This window comes from Lagopus muta, chromosome 17 (genome assembly GCF_023343835.1).
Source record: "Lagopus muta isolate bLagMut1 chromosome 17, bLagMut1 primary, whole genome shotgun sequence".
In the NCBI taxonomy this organism is placed as follows: Eukaryota; Metazoa; Chordata; class Aves; order Galliformes; family Phasianidae; genus Lagopus; species Lagopus muta.
In genome coordinates this window covers 6,245,108-6,269,115 of record NC_064449.1, presented here as the reverse complement: position 1 = coordinate 6,269,115, position 24,008 = coordinate 6,245,108, and the positions used below count along the sequence as shown (strand labels likewise).

Here is a 24,008-nt window from a genome sequence, read left to right as displayed (position 1 = left end):
TTTTCACATTTCTGCAGACGCTTTTTCTTTTCTGACTCCCCGAGGAGGTGTCAGGGCACATCAGCTTTACAGCACTGTGCTCGTCTCTCGCGCTGCTTTGCATAAGCACCATAAATAAAAATCCATGGGTGTGTGGGAGCAGAAGGAGATGTCCGTCAAGCATCAGTGAGAATGCCATTCAAAACCCAACCCTGAGTGGAGGAACCCCTCCCATGATGAAGGCAGGAGTGTGCTCCATCCTTCTGCTGTTCTCTATCTCCCAGGGTTCCTTTTATTATTATTATTATTTTGTGGAAAATCCCCAGAATTTTCTTGAAAGATTTGCAGCTGGGTCCCGCGGTCTGGGCTTTGCAGGAGGTGTGAACTCATGCATGAGGTTCAAGTTGGTCCAGGAGAACGCTCCCAGGTTGTGCTGCTTAAACCTCAATGCACGGAGCTGAGACCTGATGGGATGCAGCTGGGTTGGGGACGATGAAAGTGGTGTGCAAGGGAAGCCCCTGTGCGTGGGTGGGGAGGTTTTGATGGGGCAGCTTGGGGCTGAGTGTGGCCTGTGGGGTGGAAAGATGCCAGCACACCCCCCAGGGATGGAATGGGAGAGGGGTGCAGTGAGAGATGAAAATGGGGATGGAAGGAGGGAATAACGTGAGAGATGGGGATGGAAGAAGGGAATAATGTGGTAGATGGGGATGCGATGGGGACAGGAGGTGTGGAAGGGGGTGGGAGAAGGGAAGGCTGGGAGGGGGCTGCCGCTGGCTCTGCCCCGGGGCGGGCAGCGTTGCGGGGCCGCCCCGGCCGCGTCCCCTCCCCGCGCCGCCTCCGCGCTGCTCCGCAGTGCTGCCGGGGAGCCGCTCTGCGCCGAGCCGGGACGGGCCAGGTAAGGGGCTGAGAGCCGGGGTCTGCATTGCCCTGCTCGGGGTTGAGGGTCTGAGGCAGCTGCGGGGTCGGAGGACCCGGCTGTCCCCGAGCATCATGTTCCAGGACGGGCAGAAGTGCTGCCGACGGGGTTAAAAGAGGCAGTCTGCGAGCGAGGAACGCTTCTTTATTTTACCGCTCCGAGTGGGCATGGGGTGAGCTCTGCTCTGCGCTCGGTCCGTGCCACATCGCACCTGGGATGTGACACAGCGTGGGGGGTCGGGGCGATCCCCTCCGGGGGAAACGGATGGGAAAGGATAAACGAAGGGGATCGGAAGGCAGGGAGCTGCCTGCTGGGATGCAAAGCTGATAACAGATGAACCATTTGCTTTAATTACTGGTATCAAAAGCCCGGGCTGCAGCTTAGCCTGAAAATAAATATTGTTAATGTCGTGATACCGGGGTTTATTTGATGATGCATTGTTCATCTGGCGGGGATTTAGCGAGCTGCTCTTTGAGTGTAGGGGAGATCGGTGCTCAGCCTTTCCCTGGGAAGCGCCGGGGCTGCGGGGAGGGATTCTAGCAAAGCTCCCTCCAGCCCCGTTGGGAACGAGCATCCACGCATCCCTGCTTTGCAAAGCCTCCTTCAGCCCTTCCTCCTCCTTTGCACCGTGAAGGAAAGCAGAGCGCTGGGTGATCTGTGGGGTGCACCCAGCGTTTGGTGCCCGAGTATTGGGGTACTGTGGGATCCGAGAGGAGGGGACGCCGCTCGTGGCGGTGGTGGCACCGTCCTCCTGCCGCAGACCGGAGGCAGTGTCACCGCAGTGGCTGCCAATTAGTGGTGGCAGCTGATGAACCGCTCAGGGCACAAACAGCTGGTTAATTGCTCATTCCAGTTAAGCTGGGTAGGGTGCGGCAGGGGCCGGTACCCTTGGTGAGCTGTGGGGGTTGCTGTGCTGGAAGCTGTTTTAATTGGTACCCACGTGTTGGAGCTGCACCACTCCCCTCCTGCTCGCTGGGTGCGTTTGGGCTCTGCTGGATGGGATGAGGGCACAGTGATATTAATGAGGTGTGGGGCCTGCAACCTGCATGCATGGCATTGCAGCCGTGAGCATCCCATGATGGGATGTGCATCCACCCCAGTCCTTCCTCCTGTTAGGAATTGCAGTGCAGACCCTGTGCTCAGCCCCTGCAGGGCAGTTTTGGGTCTGTTCCTGACTTCCCAGCAGCAAGCTGGATGTGCCACCTCTGAGCACTCTTTGCATTGCTGCATTTGCAGGCAGTTCTTGGAGCTTTTGCTGAACTTCTTTGGTCGCCTCCACCAGTGCATGGATCCCTGTGCTGGGATCTGTTCTGATCAAAATGTTGGGCACTGCCTGGGTGGGAGCTTGGGATAATTGCACAGAACCAAAAAGATGTTTTCCCCTTGATATGCTTCTTTGCCATTCATCAGGGGGAGTAATCCTGGTGACAGCTCCATGATGGCTTTGGGTTCACAGAGGAGTAATGTGAACAGATGTCATTCTGCTGCCTAACCCCATCTCTGGAGGTGCCTGAGGCCCTGCTGGATGGGCCCTGGGCAGCCTAATCTGGTGGGAAGCAGCCAGCCTGTGGCACAGGGTTGGAAAAGGAAAAGGGTGATCTTTAAGGTCTCCTTCAATAAAAGCCATTCTATTCTCTGATTCTCTGATTAACCCGAATTGACTGCATGCTGCTGGGATGGATCTCTGCCTGGAGAACAGCAGGAAGCTGGGAACTGGGGCTGGAGGGATGCCATGGGGCTGGGAGGGTGGGCTTGGTGTGTGCCACGTGCTTGGTGGCCAGGACACACGGTGCTTTGCATTCACTGTGTACCCATCATCTGAGCATTGCTGCACCTGCAGACTGCAGGCACCGCCGCCATTCATTCACCTGCTGGCCACGTTTAGCCTTAATTAACCAAATGGTGCCAAGCTGCAGGATGAGCTTCCCTTTTCCCTGCCATGCCTGGCAGGGGCCAGAGGATGGCACGGCCCCAGGGTCAGGGCTTGCTGCTTCTGGCTCTTTCTCCAAAGCTGAATTTCCAGGGCTCCTGGACCGTTGCTTGTGCTGCAATGCGACCAGAGGACTTTGCACTGGATCCCACCTCTCTGCCTTGTGTTGTCTCACATCAGAGCTGCATTTCTAGCATTTACAAGTGCTCATGGTGCAGGTCTCTGTGGGAGCAGCTCTGCATGCTCAGTGCTGTTGGGAGCAGATGGGTACAAGCTGTGCCACTCCAGGAGCTGGTGCAGGAACCCCGACTGAGCAGTATCTGTTCATGCACGGTGCAGGATGCATGCACACAGGGAGCTCTGCTCTTTCTGGACCTGTTTTCATCCTCCCATCCCCCCATTCACCCATCTCTCTTTCCATCATCACATCCATCCCATCTATCCACCCTTTCTGCCTGTTACTGGTGCCCAGTGCTGCCAGGTCAGGTTACCACTTCCACACAATTCTGCCTGCTGAGATCTGCATCTCATTTTTCTTTCTATTGAAGGAAAGTCCCTAATCTAGGCAGTTTCCCAAAGTGTGAGCCATGAAGCAGCTTGCTTGGATTTACCCAAACCTTCTGCAATGATTTGTGCCTGGGATGAGCCAGAATATGAGTGCTCATTGCCCTGTAGGTGAAGTTTGGAGTTTGCCCCATCCCTGGAAGTGCTCAAGGCCATGGATGGGGTTCTGGGCAGCCTGAGCTGATGGGTGGCAACAAGCCCATAACGCAGTTTGAAACTGGATGGGCTTTAAGGTCCTGTCCAACCTAAATCAGTATTTGGAGCGGCGTGGTGAACTCAGTGCTTGCACCATATTTGTGCTCTGGGTCCCCCATGGTGCACTCGGCTCTGCTGGGGTACAGAGACTGTAGGATCCCATGGAAGCAGCTGCTAGCAGGGAGCAGTTCAGCAGTGAAGGTGTTTTGGGGATGCAGGCGTGTGTGCTGAAAAACTGAGGTGCTCCAGGTTCTGCAGCAGAGCACCCGCATCTGCTCTGCTCACTGCTCAGCTGATGGTCAGTGGGTCACCGTTCCCTAAATTCCCCCCCATCGTCCCATGGGCACAGCACTGCGGAGCCCATTGGGCCACCAACCACTCATTTTCCCAGCTGGGTGTGAATCACAAGAGCCCTGAAGGACAGTGCCTGGCTCCACTCGAGCTCAGCCCTGCTTGGCGCTGCTGCCCCGGGAGCGCTCAGCCTTGGCACCGCGTTGGCTTTTCGCTCGGGGTCTGGCTGCTGGCGGGGAACCTGGAGCTGCACCTTTCACCGGGTGAACGGACAGCCCTGAAATCCTCCTCTTTCAAACCAGATTAATCGCATTAGGGCTTTGTCAATGCAAAAATTACCTCATCATTGGCACTGGCAGGTGGTGTAGAGCGGCAGACTTATTCAATATTTAAGAAAGCTGCATTGCAGAGCTGAGAAGGCTGGAGAAATAGGTTGCCTGTGTCAGTGTCTTTGCTGGTGGAAACATCTCTGCAGGCACCGTGAAGTGAGAAATGTTGAGCTCACCGTAAGAGCCTGATTATTGCACTGAGAGTCTTTAAAATACTGAATTTTTTGTTTTCTATGGCAGATATCCGTTGGGCTTTGGGTCACCCATACCGTGGGGACCCTCTCTGCAGCTGGCAGATTGATGGTGGTGACTCCAGGTCCCTCATGCCACCCCCATGGCTGAAGTGATGTGGGGCGGGGTGGGCTCATGCTATGGGTCTCCCTGTGGGGCTGCCCATGCTGGGTGCTCTGCTGCCTTATAGGTGCCATGCAGAGCAATGCTGGGAAGTGGTTCCATCCCTTTTCATTTAGGCACGGCCAGACGCATGGGCTCCAGCATACAGAAGTAGCGGAGCATCACACAGCTCTTCCTCAAGGCCAGGAATTAAAACCCTGCTGCTGTTCCTGGCAGTGCTGGGGTGCACCAGGAGTGTGGGACCGAATGGTGCTGGGGATGCTCCAAGATTTGGTTTTGGCTCGGTTTAAAGGATCTGGCAGGGTCATGCCAATGGTTTCTGCTCTGTCTGTGGTGTCTGCGTGCGCTGTGAACAGGGGTCATGTTGCTTTGGATGGCCCTGGGTCTGGGTACCTTAGGGTGGAAAATTTCCATTTCATTAATGTCATCCAGATCACGGCTTGGACTGCCACATCCTCTTGCTTCTTGCAGAGATCTGGGGCAGGGAAAGCCACGGCCAGCTGATTTTGTTCTTTGCCGCGTGCTAAAAATGCACAACCAAGCATTAGGGCCAAGCAATAGTAGTTGCTGGAAGTAATGCAAAGTAGAGCTTCCAAATCTATTATTTATAGTCAAAGGGAAGGGCTCCTGCACTCCTCCATCTCCGGGCTCCTCTGCATCCACACTGTGGTCTCTCTGCTGTTAGAAAGCTCCAGTGGGGGAAGTTTTCCTCCCAGCATCTCTGTGCCTTTTGCTGGGAAAACCCAGGGATGTTCCTCAGTCCCTGGTAAGGCTCTGCTGGGAACACCCCAGCCAACCTTGGGCACATCCCAGAGCATGACAGGACAAGCAACATAGGGGAGAAATCAGAGTCATAGAATGGCTTGGGTTGGAATGGGCCTTAAAGATCGTTGGGTTCCAACTCCCTGATGTGGGCAGCGATGCCAACCATGGGATCAGAGCGAGGGGTTGAGTTCCCAGTGTTGGCCATAAATCGTGCTGGGAGCTTTGCTGCTGCAGTGCAGGTGTCGGCAGTGGCTGTGGGATGGAAATGAGCAATTTGCTTATTGAACCGACCTTGTCAATCAGCCTCCTGTTTTGGCAAAAAGCAAAGGCACTGCACGAAGCCAGCAGAGCTCTCGTTACCCCCATGGAATTCTCATAGATGTCATTATTAAGTTCTTGGGAAAACAGAGGTGATCCTCCACCCCCTGCCAACACTATAGGGACAGATGCAAAACCTCTGCAATGTTGCAGAGCAGGAAGCAGAGGATGGGGATAATTTTTCCCCTTTCTGGGCACAGTGCACACTATCTCATCACTCAGAATTTGGGATTTCAGCTCCCAGCCTTCCCACGGCCCCAACGTGAGACTGGCCTCCTACCTTACCAAGGTCCTATGCCTGTGCTTGGGTTGTCCTCTGGACCAGCCTTCATCCGTGGTGCTGCCATCCTCCTCCTCCTCCCCAGCGCAATGGTTTTGGCCCTGTGACAAGGCTCAGCCCCACCTGCATGGAGCTGCCCAGGGGAAACATCACCAAACTGCTTTCTCCGCTCAGCTGAGGATGTGGAAATGGCACCAGAAATAGCACCTCTTTATTTATTGATTCAGCCTGACCCAGTGTGCTCATGCTGGGAGGTAAAACCAGGACCAGCCATTGTGATCCAGGGTTGATGGCTGCTGAAATCAGTAAGGAGGTCTGAAATCAGTTAAATCCATTTTTGGGGGGTCAATATCTCCATTCTTCTGGGACCCATTTGCAAACAGGCATCAACGTTCCTCCATCTGCTGGAACTCAAGGGGATGGGATTTGCTGATGTTTTCTGCACCAAGGGAAAACTGCAGCCCTGTCACCACGGGCCAGGCTCTGCAGAGGGGTTTGGGATTTATTGTCATTTTTTTCCCCAGCAGTGCTGCAGGTAGGAAGGAGCAATTCAAATGCAAGCGTTGCGAGCAATGCAGGCAATGCTGCGCTGCACCTCAACCTGCAATGGAGAGGTGGGGGGGGACCCATGGATATACCTGGACAGACAAACAGATATATGGATGGACCCATGGATGTATGGATGGACCCATGGGCACCTCATTTGGCACCCACCTATGGGGCTGGCATCAGGCTGGGCTTTGCCATCCAGAGCCTCCTCCAGCACTGCGCGATGTTGCGTTTTGCAGAGACTTCAAGATGCCAAAATACCTAAGAGGGAGTTTTGTTCCCCAGGAGAGGAGATGTGCTGCGTTTTGGGGGAAAGTTTCCCAGTTTGTATACATATATTTTTCTGTTTGGAAGGGAAACCTCTTCCCTCCCAGCTCTGAAGCGTTGCAGTTAATGCGAGGTCGGGCATCTCGTTAATTACATCCGCGCCGAGGGGAGGGCTGTGGGCTCTGTGCGTGGTGGCGGCAGTGATCGGCAGTTCCATCCCCATCCCTGCAGCTCTCAGGCAGTGGGATCGGGGCCAGGCGGGGTTATCCCCCCCCCTCCCCCCGTACCACCCCCCTCGCCACCGGCAGCTGTCTGCACCGGCTGCCAGCAGGAGGGTGACAAAAAGCTCCGCTGTATCCCGGTGGGGAAAATGATGGATGCGTCTCGTTGTGCCAAAACCCAGCGAAGCGATTTGACTGCCCGACGCGATGAGTCAGCGCTCGCCGGATGCTAAATAGCGCTGCTCCGTGCCCCGCGTCCCCAACCCGTCCGTGTTCCCGCAGGTCCCCTCGGTGATGACCGACGCGGTGGTGGGTGGCAGTGCTGACCGCTGGATGTGCCCCGGTGACAGAACCATGTCCCTCAGAGCCAGGTAAGGGGGAGGGGGGGTCCTCCATGAGGACAGCGGGCAGGGCGATGTCACCTTGCTGGGTGCTGGGGGGCGTCACACAGCAGTTCTCTGTCCTGGTGGGATCAATGGGCATGGGCTGGTTTGGGGATTTGGAGACTGGTTTGGAGACAGGGAGAGTGGTTTTGGGACACAGGGTCTGGTTTTGGGACGTGGGACCTGGTTTGGGGATGTGGAGTCTGGTTTTGTGATGTTTCAGGACGTGGGGATTGGTTTTGAGACATGAAGAATGGTTTTGGGACATGGGGTCTTGTGGATGGGGATATGCAGTGGCCAAGCATAGGCTGAGCCACCTCCATTCTGTTCCTCTCCTCATCCTTGTCCCCTCTCTTTCCCTGTGCCTCCAGCAGCGAGAAGGAGCAGTGAGTATCCATCCCACTTGATTTTTTGTTTGTTTTTTTTTGCCCCATTGCACTTTAGTTGTGTTATAACACTCTGAAAAAGACAGGCAGGACCTCACCTGGTTATAGGAAAAGCAATAATCTCCAGGAAGCGCCGCCTTAATGAATTTATGGTCTTTTTACCCTGACAAGCTCTGTAACTCCGGTGGGAACAGGGTGCCTGTGGAGATGCTCAGAGCAGCTCAGGAAGCACAAAAAGACCATTTTAACCCCAAAAGTGTCTCTCTCCAGCACTACGCATCCCTGCCATGATTCCTCCAAATCCTCACCATCTTGCATTCTGAGTCCCCCTTGGTGTCCCCACTCTGCTGCCAGCTGTAGGATGCAGTGTGGGAATTGGGGTTATGCTGCCTGGTACCCAGGTTGGGGCTGCTTTTCATGGGAACTTTTTGGGGAGGATGGTAACAGGGAAGCTCTCAGGTTTGTGGGGTTCTCCTGCTGTGGGTACCCCATCGCCATGAACAGAGCAGCTGTGGGAAGAGGTAGGATGGGGAGTGCAACCGAATGCAGCCCTGGCTGAACATGGGGATAATGGCAGAGGTTTTGGGAAGGAAATGTGTCTCTCCATTTGAAACAAATCTCTCGTTTTGTGTTCTGATGTTTTCCTGAAGTTCCCCATAGCAAAGGGAGACAGCGATGCTTGGGAGTCTGCTGCTGTAGGAGGTATCCATAAAGCAAGGACCTGGGATCCGTGAATGTGCTCAGAGCCAGGTCCCCAAGTCTCAGTTTTCCATGGAGCTGGTCTGGAAACACCACCAAAGGGGACAGAACCAGGAGTGACACCTTCAGATATCACACCTTTTGGGATCACTAATGGATGGCAGCCAGATGGGTTTTAATTTGCAGCAGCAGTCTCAGCCATGGGTTAATTATAATTAGTGTCTCCGTGGATTGCATGGAATCCAGTGAGAGACTGTGCTGGGGATGGAGGGATTCAAGGACAGGTGTGGCCATGCCACGTGCACAGCCAGCAGGACAGGGCCATGGGGAGCTGAGCACATGGTGTTGGGAATGAGGGTGAAAAATGCATAGAACACACCCTGCAAAAACGGGAAATGGGAACATCAGCTTCCAGCCAGGAGGAGAGTATGGAGAATAGGGAGGGCTTGCACGATTTTTCCCCTTTTTGGGGAATGTGGTGCCTGGCTGCCCCCTGCTCTCTCCCTGCAGATGGGCAGCTCGGGGCGGGCAGCCCGAGAGGCAGCGCAAGGGAGAGGAGCTGACGGATGAGGAGAAGGAGATCATCAACCGCGTGATCGCCCGTGCTGAGAAGATGGAGGAGATGGAGCAGGAGCGCATCGGGTGAGCGGGTGCGGCGGTGGGATGTGATCTGGGGGCAATGGGTGCCTTCAGTGTTCCACCCAGAGTGATGCTGGGGAACTTGCGGGCTGAGAATGGATGGTCTTGTAGGTTTTTGTTCACCAAAAGACCTTGGCACGTGCTCACGTGCTGGTGAACGGCACCTAAACGTGTGTATTCACAGCGCTCTGCTGTTGCAAACTGCTCTATCTGCAGGCTGCAGCCTGTTGCCTCTTGACAATGCCAGGTTTGTTTTGTTTCCCAAAATACTCAGTTTGGAGCAGCTCTGAGCAGCTCCAGGACCCAAAGTTTGCTTGCATCCAGCACCAAAACGTGCCAAGCTTTCCTCTACTGCTTGTAGAAACCAGCTCCAAGTGCCTATGAATGGAAAGAGAGCTCGCTGCTGATTCATTCTGCAAAAGAGCTTACGAGCAGCATTTCCCCAGCTTTGCACATTTCCAGCCTGCTAAGAATTACTCTCAGCAGTGATGCTTTTTTGGATTATGTTCCCAGGAATGTTAGCAGTGAGGCAGATATCTTTTTTTTTCCCCTTATTGTGCATTGCAGCAGATGTTTGCAGACTGTGATGTGTGGGCTGGAGGGGGGGGATATCCTATGCCCATCCGAAGGAAATGGGTGAGGGATGGTACCCTGCACCCCTGGTCAGTTCCCCCTTCCAAGCAGGCACAGGAGGAGCCCTGCCAGCTCCTTCGTGCTGTTGGCTCCAGCATGAATTGGAGGATGTGCAGCAATGGAAATAGGGGATAGTGCCTATCGAGCATCACCCTGGAAGTTATCCAGGAGAGCTCTGTGTGTTGTGGAAGATGATGCGTGCAGGGATGCAGCTGTTGAGCTCTGCATCCTTTGGGAGATGCTCCCAGAAAACCAGATTGTATGGGATCATGATGGGTTTTACATTCCCCAAGTGGAAAAGGGGACTCCCATTAAAAATAATAATAAAATAAGCAGGATTTGTAGATATAAAGAACAACTTAAGGGGTGCAGGGGGGTTGTCTTGCTCCCAGAGCCCTCAGACCAAACCCCCTTCACCCAGCAGCGGATCAATGCGTTCACTGGAAGATGTCTGTGGGGTCACTCATGTCAAACACAGCTGGGATTAATCCACAGCCAAAGCTTATTTTTAGCAGCAGGGCAGCCAGAGGGAGACGTGGGCTGGGCGCTGATTGGGGCTGTAGGACGGGGACACTTTGGTGTTGTTTTCTTATGGCTGGGTCATCATCTCATGGCAGGGAGAGATCTGGAAGGAGAGCAGGAGCTGAATCACCTTCAGCAGCGATGCAGTGGGCTGATGGAGGGCTTCCTGCAGCTCAGGGCTTGTTATAAGGGATATCTTCCCCCCAAATCCTCCTACATGTGGCTCTGCCTCCATCCTGTCCCTGCTGTCCCTGCAGCTCCCCTATCCCTGCCCCACGCAGGGTTACCCACTGCACTAAATGCTCCCCTGTGCCACTGCCATCCCATTAAACATCCTGTGATATTCTTTCCTGCGTGGCGGCAGGGAATATTGCCAGTCCTGGACCATTGCTTGCTGCAGGTGCTCTCCCAAAGCATATTTATGGGGCCAGGCAGATGTTTTATTACCAGGGAAGTGTTTTACTGCTCTTATCTCAGGTGCATGTGAAGCATCCCAGATAGGCAGCATTGCTTGGCTCTATCTTGCTGCCATCAGCTATGAGCACACACTTTTGGTGATGGATGGGATGCACTCCCTCCCTGCCTGCTGCCTTCAGGAACCCCAAATATGGGACTTAGTGCCACCACTTTCTTTTCTTCCTCTACTTATTTTATTTTGCTTATTTATTCCCTGTTTTAACCATTTATTATTAGTGTTATCTCCTGCCCTTTGACTCAGAAGGATGGGTGCTTCGAAGGGCACACAGTAAGGGAAATGCTGTGGTCCTAGGGACACGCAGGGGGATGTGATGGTTGTTTGACGTGTACCATAAATATTAGTGCTTCCAAGGCATGGAGAGGGAGGAAAAGTCCATGGGAAGGCAGAGATGGGTGGACACAGCCAGGGCAGGAGCACCACAAGATGCAGTGGAAAAAAACAAACCAAATTTGCTTTGAAATGCTGTAAATCCTGCTGCTGTTGGCAGCAGGACTGCAGCTCATGCCTAGCATGAGAGCACCTCTCTGTGCCCTGTGATCTCCTCCATCAGGTCCCAGCTTGCCTCCTTCTGCCAGCTTCGCCCCAGGACTTCGATTTTAATCTTTTATACCCTCCTCTCATGGCAGCATTTGAATCAGGAAAAAAGAAATGCCCAATTTCTCTGGCTTGAATGGATGTTTTAATTAGGCAAATGGGCTTCGTTTTAAATGAGCGCCACAGGTGTGTTTGGTGCCAGCTGAAGCACTTCCACTGGTTAAAAAACCTCTTAAGGAGCTCCTTCTGCTAAATGAGAGACAGGGAAAGATTTTGCAGCTAAATAATGAATCTCTTGAAATGTTAAGGCTTTTTTTTTTCTCTTTTTCTTTTTCTTTTTTTTTTTCCTGCTTTGATTGTGCCATTTGTTCTAGTTTCTATAATAAGTTTGTTTGGGCTTGCAGATTTCCAACGGGAAGCTGTCTCTCTTTGGAGCTGAGCTGTTGCAGCACAGGGGAAAAAAATGCAGATAAATGTGCTTTGCTGCTGAGAAAATGAAGGGTTTTGCTTCAGAAATATTTCCCCTGGCCAAGTGGGGACAAAGTGCTCGTGTTGCACATGGTCAGATATGGGGTAGAAAATCACCATGGCATTGACATGCAGCAAAAAGCCATCCTGCTATGGGCTCCTTTGTGACCCTCTGCCATGGGCTTAATTAAAGTAAGAAGTAGTTTGGGAACAATCAGTTTCTGGGTTTTAATGAGTGTGATGCTTGTTTATGGGATAATCCAGCTCTGCTGAAGTCAAGGGGTGTAAAATGACCCTATGCCAATGGCTCTGGCACCCAACTGGTTGTGTAGGAGGGAGTCACGCAGGATGATCTGCAGAGCATTAAATGGATGCTCAGAGGCAGGGACAGACATCTTGGAAATAAAGCTGTAACAAAGAACAGCCTGCTGCCGCTGTGTGCAGGGAGATGATCCCACTGCATGGAACCCATGAATAGGAAATCCACCATCAGGAGCCCATCAGTGGGAACCCACGAGTGGGAAACACATGAGAGGGAAACCAGCAGTGTGAAATAACAGGTGGGAAACCAACCAGTTGGAAACCCACCAGTAGGGTTAAACACATCGCCCACCCAAAGAAGCCATTGCAGCCACACTGAAAGGGCTGATAACCTCTGCTTCACCATGGAGCAATGAGTCCTCGCTTTGGGTTTGGTTCAATGGCTGATGAAGAGTTCCCAGAGGCTCTTGGTGATCCCAACCAGCTGCTGAGGAGGCATTTGATGAGCTGTAGTAAAACGCCTTGGAGCATGCAACCTGTTTTTCCCCACTTGCTGCTTTTCCTCTCCAAGGACCCATGTAAAATGACACGAGTGCAAAGTGGGATGTGACATGCGGGATGTCGACCAGGGTTGGGACACTGATTGTGAGCAACTGCAAGGTGCTGGCAGAGCCATCATCAATCTGCAGATGCCATCAGATGTGGGAAAACATCTCTTAAATGCCTTATTTTTCAAATGCACGTTGTGTTAGCATCTTTGTCAGATTGGGGTCATGCTGTGATGGGAGTGGAGAAAGACCCTGCGGGTAAGGATCGTGCCTTTTGCTCCGGTGAACTCTGTTTTCCTCCCCTCTTCCTTTTTTCTCCCTGAGTGCCATCAGTGATGCATTATTTTCCCCTTCCAGCACTATCTGTAGGTCTTGGATTCAGGGTTGGCACCTGCTCTCCTGTGGATGAGCTTTACAAATCCCTTTTGTGCTGCTGGGGGCAGCTGAACTGTTGAGTTTTGAGTTTGAGCTGCTCAACTGTTGGGTTTTGTTGGTTTGTTTGTTGTACGTTTGCAGTTAACAGATGTGTTTTTGCAGACTGTTCTCTGGTGGGTTTTTGGCGTTTTACTCAAAGGGCTGCAAATTATGGTAGACTATATGCAATATTTTCAGTAGAAAATGAGAAAATCAATTAATTCATTCAACCTTCTCACTAGAACCATTCCAATATTCTTCTCAATAGCAGGATGGATTTATTTATTTTTTTTTCCCCCATTTGGGCAAAAGCTGCTTGGCTGACGTCAAACTGCTTTGCAAGGAGATGCTGACATTTGGCATTTTTCTGCACGTGTAGCAGTCGACATCAGCAGGAAAGTCAATAGGAGTGCAAATTATAGTAATTCCATGGGGGATTATAATATTGCAGCGTGCCCCTCGGGCTGCGTTCCCCCCTGTTGCATTCCCCACGGCTACAGCCTGCTGCTGAAAAGTAGAAGCTGCCCCAAGGCCTCCTGAGGCAGGGCTGCAATGTCCATGGTGACAATTTGTCTCCTCCAGGCGTCTGATGACCCGGCTGGAAGACATGCGCCGCAGCGTGCTGGGGGATGGCGTGAACCGCTGCATCCTCTGCGGGGAGCAGCTGGGGCCACGTGGCTCTGCCTGTGTTGTCTGCGAGGACTGCAAGAAGGTGAGGATCTTGTTATCTCTCCTCTTGTTTTTCCATCTCTCATTAGTCCATCTCCAGTTGTCCCATCTCCCGTTGTCCATCCCTCGTTACCCCATCCCTCGTTGTCCATCTCCCATTATCCCATCTTCCACTGGCCCAGGCCTAACATCCCCGTCTGACATCCTTCTGCCCCAAGACATTTTTCTCTCTCTCCGCAGAACGTCTGCACCAAGTGTGGCGTTGAGACAACCAACAGCCGTCCCCACCCCATCTGGCTGTGCAAGATCTGCAGTGAGCAGCGGGAGGTGAGCGTGGCCACGTTCCTTAACTGGGAGCAGCACTGTTGTACCTTACCCTTCTCCTTCAGCATGGTTTTTATAGGATGCTCTGGGATAAAATGCCTTTTTCTTCTCTTGCAAATAATCTCAGGGGCTCCTGGTTGTCACAGCAAGAACTGGATGAAAGAAATCAAAGAGTTGAATAAATAGCAAGAGGGGCTGTGAGGATGGGGATAAGGGGCTGTGTGCCCTCAGCCCACCCCCTGTCTTTTTTCCCCCAGGTCTGGAAGCGGTCTGGCGCTTGGTTTTTCAAGGGATTGCCCAAGCAGATGCTGCCCCAGCCGATGCCTGTCAGCAAGAGCAAGGTGCCCCCGGCCCCCAGTGAGCCCAGTCCAGCTGAGCCACCAGCCCCAGACCCAAAGCTGCCATCCCGCACACCTGGTCGGGGTAAGTGGCATTGCCTAGGGGTCCCCATCATGCTGAGCCCTAAAAAACGAGTGTCCTGACAGTCATGGAGGATGCTATGGGTATTTTTAACGTCCCAGAAATTGCCTTGATATCCTCACTGCCTCTTGAAGGATTTTTCTGGGGGAAGGGGGTTCTCTGGGTTTGTGGGATCCCTCACTGCTTCTCACTCTGTTTGTGCTCCCAAGGCCAGGCAGACGAACAGGACCACTGTGGTAAGCACCATGTGTGTCCCGTGCCCTCTTCCAATGCCTTCCCCTGTGTAGATGCTGCCCAGTGGGGTTTCCCCTTCCAGCTGGTGCTGAGCTCCCTGGGACCTTCCCACGCACTGCAATTGAATGCTCTGAGCAGAGCTGCTGTCTCCTTATAGATGATGCTGCTCTCCTGCCATGCGGGGAGGATTTGTCCCAGCTGCTCCAGGCCCCCAGCATGCTTGCACCCTGCCCCTCATTTTCCTAAAGCTCTCTTGGAAAATGACTCCTTGCCTCGCCGTTTTCTCACCCGCACCCCCTCGCCTCCCTCCGCAATCTGTTGCGTTTCACTTCTCCTTGCGCGCAGCCAAGGATAAACAGCCCATTTGTGTCACAGCAAAGATTTATACCCACGAGCCGGGTGAGTGCCGGGACCTTTTGCATCCCATCTGCGGGCTGCGATTCATCAAGCAGCAGCGGTGCGGGCGCCCCGGTGAGCGCGGCGGTGATTTATCCGCTCGGATGGCCGCCAGGGGGTGCGCAAATGAGACACGGGCAGCTGTCGCTGACATCCTGCTAATAAATAGCAGATGATTGGCAAACAGAAAAGATGATCTCCCTGTCCTGTAAGGTCATTAAGGGGTTGATGGGCACTGATGGATGTCCTTGTTCTCTGCCTCCTGGTGTCCGTATGATGCGCTGTGTCCTTTGGATGTTTCCAAGCGCTACGTGCAGGCTGTGTGTGGCTCTTCCTTCTTCTCCTCTTCCTCGTGTTCCCCCAGGGATGGGTGGGATGAACCTCACCGCCCTGTTTCTCACTCCTACAGGCAGTGAGGTGACGATGGCAGCCCGGGTCCGCAAGCCGGCTGAGGGCAGGATGGGGCCATGTGGCAGTGAAGACACGGAGAGCCGTGATCCCACCATCGAGAGTGGGGTCAGCAGGAGCCCTGGTGAGAGCCATGCGTTGCACACGGGTGTGCTCATGCACACTGCTGGCACCGATCCATTTCACTTTGCTGAGTGGTGATATGGGATGAGCCCACTTGTCACTCAAGGGCTGAGCTTGCGGAAGTTGATAAGGCTGGAAACGTGTGTGCTGGGTGCTGCTCTGAGGACAGATGCTTTCCTGTTTCTTACAGCCAGCAGGGATGAGGACATGTGCCCACGAAACTTGTAGCTCCTGCCTGGTGTGAGGGTGGAGCGACGCTCAATGTTGTTTAGATTCAAAAGCAGAGAAGGAAAAATTGTGATCTGGAGGCAAAAAGGAGCAGGGATTCTCTGCGAGGCTGGAGGCTGTCAGCTCCACACCAGGGCAATGCTCAGTTCCCAGACAGGATTGCATTGCTCCATCCCCAGTGCTGATCCTGCTTCCACTTGCAGGTGTGAAGAGAGCCAACTCCATGCAAACCAACTCCACACCACCCCCACGGCCACCCGCTGCCACTGTCAGGCCAGCAGCACCTGCAGGTAGGGTGCTGTGGGCTGGGGTGGACACCCCAATGTCGGACTGGGAAGCACACCACCATGGTCATCCCATTAACCATGTATCTACCCTCAGTGGCAAGACCAGGTCCTGGGGCAGCTGGCCGCATGCTGGAAACACAAGGTAAATGTTGGGTTCCTGCTGAGGGCCTGGGGACAGCGCACACTGGGGGCTAATGGGGTCTCTCCTGCAGCAAGCCCACCGCCGGGACCCCCGGAACCAGCCCATGCAGCCCCCAAGGAGGAGCGGGCTGGGGGCTACACTGCACCCCCAGCTCGGGATGAGAGGCCAGCCCGACCCCCTGGAGCCCCACAGCCCCCAGCCCCATTGCGACAGCCACCCCCAGAGGAGGAGGAAGAAGACGCCAACAGCTATGACTCTGATGAAGGCAGTGCGTATCCAGGGGCTGGGGGATGTGTGGGTTTGTGCCACAAACACAAAGCCAACTGGAAAGTGAAAAGTGCTCTCCAAAACTTCAGCCCGTGATGCTTTGGGTACTTCCAAATGCAGGAAGGACCTCAGGGCCTTAGGGGTGTCACTGTGCTTTGGTTTAAGCTCTTGACAGCTGGGTTGTGTGAGGGATGGAGGATGGAGCTGCAGCCGAGCCCACTCCCATTCTCAGTTTTGCACCAGGTTACTCAGCTCTAATGGGTGCCATTAACTGTGCTAATGTGACCTTCCCATTTCAAGAGGCCCAAATTTGGCTGTTTGCCCATCCACCTGTAGAAAAGGCATGGTGGCTTTAGTACCTTAATGCCACAAGATCTCAATGTTTGGCCATTTACTTCCCTAACAAGCGACTCTACTGCCTGAGGATGAGCATCCTTGGAGGGACACGGCTTCACCTCCCCAGCCTGTTCCTACCAAGGAAGCGTTTCTGCATCCTCAACTCGCGCTGGGTGGTGTTGCCCATAAGAAGCTTTTACATCTAAGAGGCAAATCTTTCTCACTATTGCTGATTGGGGTTGCTTAAGCAGAGGTATTGGCTGGGGTTCTTAGGAGGTGCCATTCCCATGCAGCCACGCTGGGAGCGCTGGAGTTCAGCCTGCTGTACGACCAGGAGAACAGCGCCCTGCACTGCACGCTCATCCGTGCCAAGGTGAGCCCTTCCCGGCCCCTGCCACACAGCATCCCATCACCGTGTGTGTGCGGTGCCACCGGACGGCGCTTTCTTTCTCTGCCTTTCTTTCATGGATGTGAATCCGTGTCCAGCGCCCTGGGGCTGGGAGGGATGGAGTTGGATATTTTTTTTTTTCTGCTTCTCGGCATCCCAGATGTTCAGAGCTGCTCTCTTCTGCCCCCTTCCCTCTCTCCACCCTTTCCCCCTTCCCTTTCCCCTTTCCCTTTTTTCCCTCTCGCCTTTCCCTTCTTTTCTCTTCTTGTTTCATGGATAGATCTCATCATTTCCCTACTCTGCTTAACCCTGTGTCTCCTTTATTATATTTCAGGGCTTGAAACCGATGGACTCAAATGGCCTGGCAGATCCTTATGTAAAGCTGCACCTCTTGCCTGGGGCCAGCAAGGTGTGTCTTATCCTGGGCTGGGTGTGCTGGCCATGGCCTGGGAAGTGAGTGGAGGTTTTCTAAGCCTCCCAGACCCTGGCTTGCAGCAGACCTCCTCCCCTTGAAGTCTTGGTGTGGCTTCTCCCCGACACAAAACCTAATTATTACCAGAGTTTGAAAGTTTGGTTTGCTTTGCTTTGAAGTCATGGCATGTTCTAATTAGAGCTGTGAAGAAGGAACTCTAACTTATTTTTCCTTCCCATCGCATCAAAGCAAGCTCTGGAAATCTCCTTCCCCAGCCCAGTTGGATCCGGCTCAGTGGGGAAATCATTTGGGAATGCAGGAGCATGGTTGGCTCGGGGCTGCTGCCATGGCTCTGTGCTCAGGGTGCAGGGCTCAGTCCTACAGCTGAGCTCTGCCCAGGGGAACTGTGAGCAAAATGAGGGAGAAACCGAGAGCAAAAGCCTTGAATTGGCATTTGCAGGTTAACTTTGTGCACAGAGATGTGCTGGCTGCCTTGTCTCATGCAGAGTAAGTCCAAGTGTCATCATCAGGAAAGAGCTTAAGTCTTTGATGCCACAGCCCAGTTGCCTCCCATAAGCTACAAGTGCCCAAAGCCCTGGCTCAGGTGCCGTGTTGTCTTTTGGTGCTGTAGTCAAATAAGCTGAGAACAAAGACCCTACGCAACACCCGCAACCCAGTGTGGAATGAAACCCTGGTGTATCATGGCATCACGGATGAGGACATGACACGGAAAACACTCAGGCAAGTAGAGGAGCTGGGGCATTGCTTGGTGCTTGGCAGGATGATGCTGGGAGAGGGTATGGGCAGAGCACCTGGAAATGAAGAATTTGGGGTCCACATCTGGGCTTTGCACTCTTAATCTTACAGTATACAGGTCAATAAAATGATTAGAAGTTCCTTAAAGTGTGTGATGTCTGAAGGAAACTTCTTACTCTTGTCTTCTTGCATCTGCACACTCAAACATCCTGGCAGAGGAGAAGTTCTGTTTTCTGGCCATTTGGCCAGAGGAAGGCAGATGTTTGCCTCTGCCCACCCTGTGGTCACCTTGCAGGAGGGTTTTTGTGTGGTTTTATGCTCCAGGTGTCGCTGTAACCTGCCTGTCTGATGCTCACTTTGCCCTTCTCTTTTCTCCAGGATCTCCGTGTGCGATGAAGACAAATTTGGCCACAATGAGTTTATTGGAGAAACTAGAGTTTCCTTGAAAAAACTCAAGGCCAATCAGAAAAAGAACTTCAACATCTGCTTGGAGAGAGTAATACCAGTGAGCTTCTATGAAATTTCTGCTACTGTTACTTTTGAGGTTGTTAACAACCGCTGTGTGAGGGAGTTCATGGTCAACTCAAAAGTGTAGATACTGGATATCGTTGAGTCTTTTGGGGTGGGTTCCAAGCTACACCCAAAGCCTGGACACCAGGGAACCTTTTAGCCTTTCCCATGTGTGGTCATTCATGGCAGTCCCTTTTCTTCCCTTCCCCATCCCAGATGAAGCGTGCTGGAACAACAGGCTCGTCTCGCGGGATGGCTCTGTATGAGGAGGAGGTAAGGACCCTCAGCACTTTTCACCCCATCTCTTTCATTGTAGCCCTTTATTGAACCAACAAGGGGTTGGTGCATGGCTACAAGTCTCCTTCATGTCTGTTTTGTCTCTTCTTTACCATTGCCTGGCTTCTGCTCCCTGCTTGTGTCCTTATCTCCAGCTGCTTCCCCTTGCAGGTGGATCGCGGTGGGGACGTGGAGGAGCGTGGCAAGATCCTGGTGTCCCTCATGTACAGCACCCAGCAGGGAGGCCTGATTGTGGGCATCGTGCGCTGCGTGCACCTGGCAGCCATGGACGCCAATGGGTACTCAGACCCCTTCGTTAAACTGTAAGTGAGCACCCACTGTCCATGACACACAGCCACAGGGTCACCGACTGCCCATGACATGGGGTCACCAGGAGAACACCCTCTGTTCTCCCTAAAATCCATGCAGTAGCACCTGTGTTGTGCATCTTGAGTGGAACTCAGCGGTCTTCCTTCTCAGTCTCTCTTTTTTTTTTTCCTCATATTTTCCATTTTCACAAACAGAAAAATGATGGCTTTCCATTTTTAAACCAAATTCCAGCACAGATCTAACAAGTGCCAACCATGCAATTTAATTTGGGTTCTGCAGCCCAACGTGGAGCATGAGCCCCTGACCAGTTCACATTCTCTGGATGAAACCACCTTGGCTGAGAGTGCTGGTCTGCACTTTGTTAAACACTGAGGGCTATTTTTAGCTTTTTAAAATATAAGTCTGGCCACCAATGTATGCTCTGACACATTCCTGGCCACATTTTCCATCAGCAGTTTTCTTTGGGAAAAGAAGACTTGGGACCCATTGCATTTTTTTTGAGGGACAGTGAGGGGCTGAGGGCATGGCCCCAGGTCAGCTTTCTGGTTTGAAAGTGACACTGGTTGCTGTGAGCAAGGGAAATCTCCCTGCTGAGCTCAGCTCCCTGCAAAACAGGGCTGTGTGGTTTCCCATATGTAGTCTGGCAATACGAGGAGGAAAAAAAAAAGAGTATTTAAGATTTTACTTCGTTTTACATTTATTTGAGATAATTTTAGAAGGTGGGAAGGGAGACAGGCTAACCCATTTCATTGCCTTAAATATCTCTGGTTGCTTTCTTTGAGTCCAAAAATCACTCTTTCTTGGTAGCATTCAAGCTCACACCCTTCTCTCAGTTGAATTTTGTGCTATTTTCTGTTGCCCCCAGTTGGCTGAAACCTGACATGGGAAAAAAGGCCAAGCATAAGACCCAGATTAAAAAGAAAACATTGAATCCTGAGTTTAATGAGGTAAGGATGTATGTAATTTCCCTACTGTTAAACCAACCTTAGTGGTATTTACAGACCATGGGCAACCTAGAATTGCTATGGGTGTGATGGGCACCCTGACCCACTGTGGTGATACATTTCTCTGGCTTTGGCCGCCAATCCAATAGGGAATTCTTGCCAGGCTCCTCCTGCACCTCCTAGGGAAGTGTTGTGGCTGCAGGTTTTGGGGTTTCTGTGATGGGGAACATGCAGGAGACTCAGTTAGATGCAAGGAGTGAACTATACAGTTGGATGGGGATGATCTCAGTCATCTTTTCCAACCTTAATGATTCTGTGATTCTATGATTCTGACTTGGCTTGTGGACTGTGCCACCATTCAGGGGGAAGAGCATCTGCTCTTCACTACTGCCATTTAAATATCTTCTCCTTGTTTCTGAACTCAGGAATTCAGGATATCTGCAATTCTTTACAGCAGTTTTCCAGGGATGATTTCCTTGCAAACATGGGGTGATGTGGGTGTTCTCCCATTGCAGGAGTTTTTCTATGATATCAAACACAGCGACCTGGCCAAGAAGTCCCTGGACATTTCTGTCTGGGATTACGATATCGGCAAATCTAACGACTACATCGGTGAGTGAAGATCTCCGTGTGGTTGGGTGCCCCATACAGGGCTGGATCTATGGGTGGATGCAAGTGCTTTGCAGTGGAATATCAGCATCAACTCTGAATGTTCCCTCCTCCCCTTCCTGCAGGCGGCTGTCAGCTCGGCATTACGGCAAAGGGGGAGCGCTTGAAACACTGGTACGAGTGTCTGAAGAACAAAGACAAGAAGATTGAGCGCTGGCACACCCTCCAGAATGAGAACCACGTTGCCAGTGATTAAAGGCAGCCACAGCTCAGTCCTGCACCCCTCCTGTAGGTCTGTCTGTCTTCCAGTGCAGCCATGCCTTGCTACGCGCCCTGGGCAGCACCGCTGCTCTGCCTCCTCCAAGCATCCTTTGTGCCCCAGTCTCACCTCTGTGTGAAAACAAATCCAGATCTTTTACATTCACTTGCTTTTCTTTTGGGTCATCCAATTATCCCAGCGTGCAGTTTTGTCAAGCAATAGTTACAGTGCCCATCCCTTTGCCTCTTTCTCAGTAGTCTCACGCGTGCTGCCGTAGTGTTGGTGTGTGTGACAGCACGTGTCCCATTGCCCCAGCTCACTGCTCCATCCCAGTGCAGGATGTATGGCCCCTGAATCCACTGCACTTGGAGCACGGATGTGGCAACAGTGGATAGTTCTGCTTGCTGGGTGCTGATACTGAAAAATTTGGCTTGATGTGGGTTGTAACTATCATTCGGTATTCAGAGCATGTGTCACAGATGTCACCCTCTGAGCACGGATTGAGCTTTTGATTTGCTCCACGTGGGCAATATCGCAGTGCATCTTTCTGAATTTCTGCTGGGAAGATCCACCAGCTGTACAACACTGGTAGACACATGCAGGGATCCATCCTGTGCTTGCAGGGAAGCATAGGCTGGGGCTGGTTAGGGTGAGCTGAGGGCAGCATGGGGCTTTGCTGCTGTCCTGCTGTCCAATGCAGTTGGGCTGCCCCAACATTGGATGCACCGTGCAGGAGGGAAGCCAAGGGAGAAGAAATTTCCCACCAACTAGCTGTTATGTTCATAGATTGTTGCTTTAAAATACCACAAACACTGACAGCAGCTGCCACAGATAGAGGTCTTCCAACTTTTTCGTTTTTGGATGCGTATATTTTTTGGTTATAGTTTTTGCAAGTCTGCACAAGATCTGTTGTCTTCAAGATCTGTTGTCTACAAGCTGTGCTTTAACGATTGTCTGGAGGTGTTTTCTTTGCTGTCTCTAGCAGAGAGCCGCAGTGCTCTCAGACTGATACCCTTCACTTCTGTTTCCATCCTGCTTCCCCTGCTGTCTCCGGACAACCTCAAGCATAGCAACATCACTGAGCAGTGCTGGGTTGTCCTTTTGGTCAACCACAACCCGCGCATGCTGTGCAAAACCAGGCTCCAGCCCCTCTGGCTGTGCTGCTGCCCCATGCACCTCGCTGCTGTGTCCTGCTGTGCTCTAGTCCAGCTGTACTGCAGAGCTTCCTTGTCACTGAGATGAATTATTTTCCTATTCTTGAAATATATATATATATATTTAAAATATTTTTATTTCCATAACCCCCAAGGAATGGGGGAATGCTGGGGAAACTTCTGAAGTTACCTTTAAAAAAGAACAAATGAAATCAAATCTAAGCAACTCCTTTATTCCAGCCATGCAGCAGCCCACCCTCCTTTGTGCGTGCAGAGCTATTAAATTAAGGTTGCTTTTACCGAAGTAGCTTCCTCCTGTGTCCTGTATCAATGTGCCCTGCTCTCCCTTCAGACAACCGATGCTCAACTCATCTCTTGGCACCCATGAAAATAAATAAAGTGCAACTTGCTGGTCCCACTCTGGGTATTGTGCAAACCACAGTCCTTGTCTCTGTTTGCCACTCTCCTCTGAGTTTTTTCTGATGGTAATTTCTGCCCTGAATGACTTTCTTTTCGTTGTAAATAAAGCATGCACGTATGGATGGGGAATGGTACAGCAACAACAAAAAGAACAAAATGAAACAAAAAGCCTCTTCTACTGCTGTTTGCATTCCAACTTGCATGCAGTGATTTTACAGCAAAATATCAGTTTACAAATATTAACAGAAAGAGAAAATGTTACACAGGAACTAGAAATACTCCAGTCTTCCGCTGCATGCAGCACAACATCCTCTCTTGGTGTGGTATCTAATAAAGTGAGACTATTGGAAAAGAAAAAAAAAATAACGGATGGTTCTTGGCTTCTTTCGTTCCCTATGAGAATAGGAACACGTGGGGGGGGGTGGTCATGTTTGTACCCCATCCCTGCAGAACAAAGAGCTCCCAGTGCTGTGGAGCTTGGCTTTCCCTCCTGTGCAATGGGGTTGGTGTGGATTTTGGTGAAAGATGGGGATTCCCCATGGGAAGCACTCTCAAAGTGTTCATGGGCTCTCGGCATGCTCAGGAGGAACACGAATCTCACAGTGCATCCAGGGCAGCCCCTGATTTGCTGTGACACTGCTATGCATCCCATTGTAGAGTAACTCAACCACACAGATCCAACATCCCAGTGCCCTTTGTTGTGCTCAGGTTGCAGCTACCCCCCATGCAATGCAGTTACCATCTGCTCCCACTGCCTGCAGTGCACAGGGACACCCACAGCTCCAGCAGTGCTCACAGCCCCATCCCCTGAGTGTGGCTGTGTGCAGGGATGGAGCACCACCAGCTCTCTGTGCACCCTGTGCAGTGCCTCACTGCCCTCAGCACAAACAGCTTTTTTTCTTCTATCCAATCTAATTCTCTCCGTTTGAAACCATTTCCTCTTGCCCTCTCACAGCAGATCCGGCTAAAGGGTTTGTCCCCTGGGATGGTGCTCCTTCCCATGGGTCATTTTTGTGGCCCTCCTCTGGATGTGCTCCAACAGGTCCATATTTCTCATGTGCTGGGCGCCCATACCCCCTGCATCCCTGAAAGGACACCCAGGCCGTGCAGTATTGCTGGGTGCAATGCAGAGATGCAGCAGCAGAGGCCACTGCTGCTTCACTAATAACAAGGAAGGCTGGAATGGGGTGCAA

General features: G+C 52.1%; 1 protein-coding gene across 4 annotated transcripts; it reads left to right on the top strand.

Annotated features, from left to right (window-relative positions):
- The first annotated feature begins 766 nt into the window (after positions 1 to 766).
- Positions 767 to 23,165, top strand: RPH3A (rabphilin 3A). 4 transcript variants are annotated; one of them, XM_048964280.1, is made up of 21 exons: positions 767 to 874; positions 7,241 to 7,329; positions 7,713 to 7,727; positions 8,937 to 9,068; positions 13,506 to 13,635; positions 13,833 to 13,919; positions 14,174 to 14,339; positions 14,546 to 14,572; positions 15,376 to 15,498; positions 15,929 to 16,015; positions 16,107 to 16,154; positions 16,225 to 16,422; positions 17,051 to 17,130; positions 17,480 to 17,554; positions 18,189 to 18,298; positions 18,692 to 18,818; positions 19,040 to 19,096; positions 19,271 to 19,422; positions 20,295 to 20,376; positions 20,889 to 20,985; positions 21,108 to 23,165. In XM_048964280.1, exons 2-21 carry the CDS (start codon positions 7,253 to 7,255, stop codon positions 21,236 to 21,238), a joined length of 2,001 nt encoding a protein of 666 aa, XP_048820237.1. In that variant the 5' UTR covers positions 767 to 874; positions 7,241 to 7,252; the 3' UTR covers positions 21,239 to 23,165. The 4 variants fall into 4 exon arrangements, with proteins under 4 accessions (XP_048820237.1, XP_048820239.1, XP_048820241.1 ...); XM_048964281.1 differs by lacking the exon at positions 767 to 874 and adding an exon at positions 900 to 1,067; XM_048964282.1 differs by lacking the exon at positions 7,713 to 7,727.
- The last annotated feature ends 843 nt before the right edge of the window (positions 23,166 to 24,008 follow it).

What these genes read in the sequence shown, in the direction of transcription:
- RPH3A (XM_048964280.1), top strand. Translation starts at nt 7,253, where the DNA reads ATGACCGACGCGGTGGTGGGTGGCAGTGCTGACCGCTGGATGTGCCCC. An exon ending in ATCCCGCACACCTGGTCGGG is followed by an intron (nt 14,340 to 14,545) that starts GTAAGTGGCATT and finishes TGTGCTCCCAAG; the next exon opens with GCCAGGCAGACGAACAGGAC. An exon ending in CAGGCCAGCAGCACCTGCAG is followed by an intron (nt 16,016 to 16,106) that starts GTAGGGTGCTGT and finishes ATCTACCCTCAG; the next exon opens with TGGCAAGACCAGGTCCTGGG.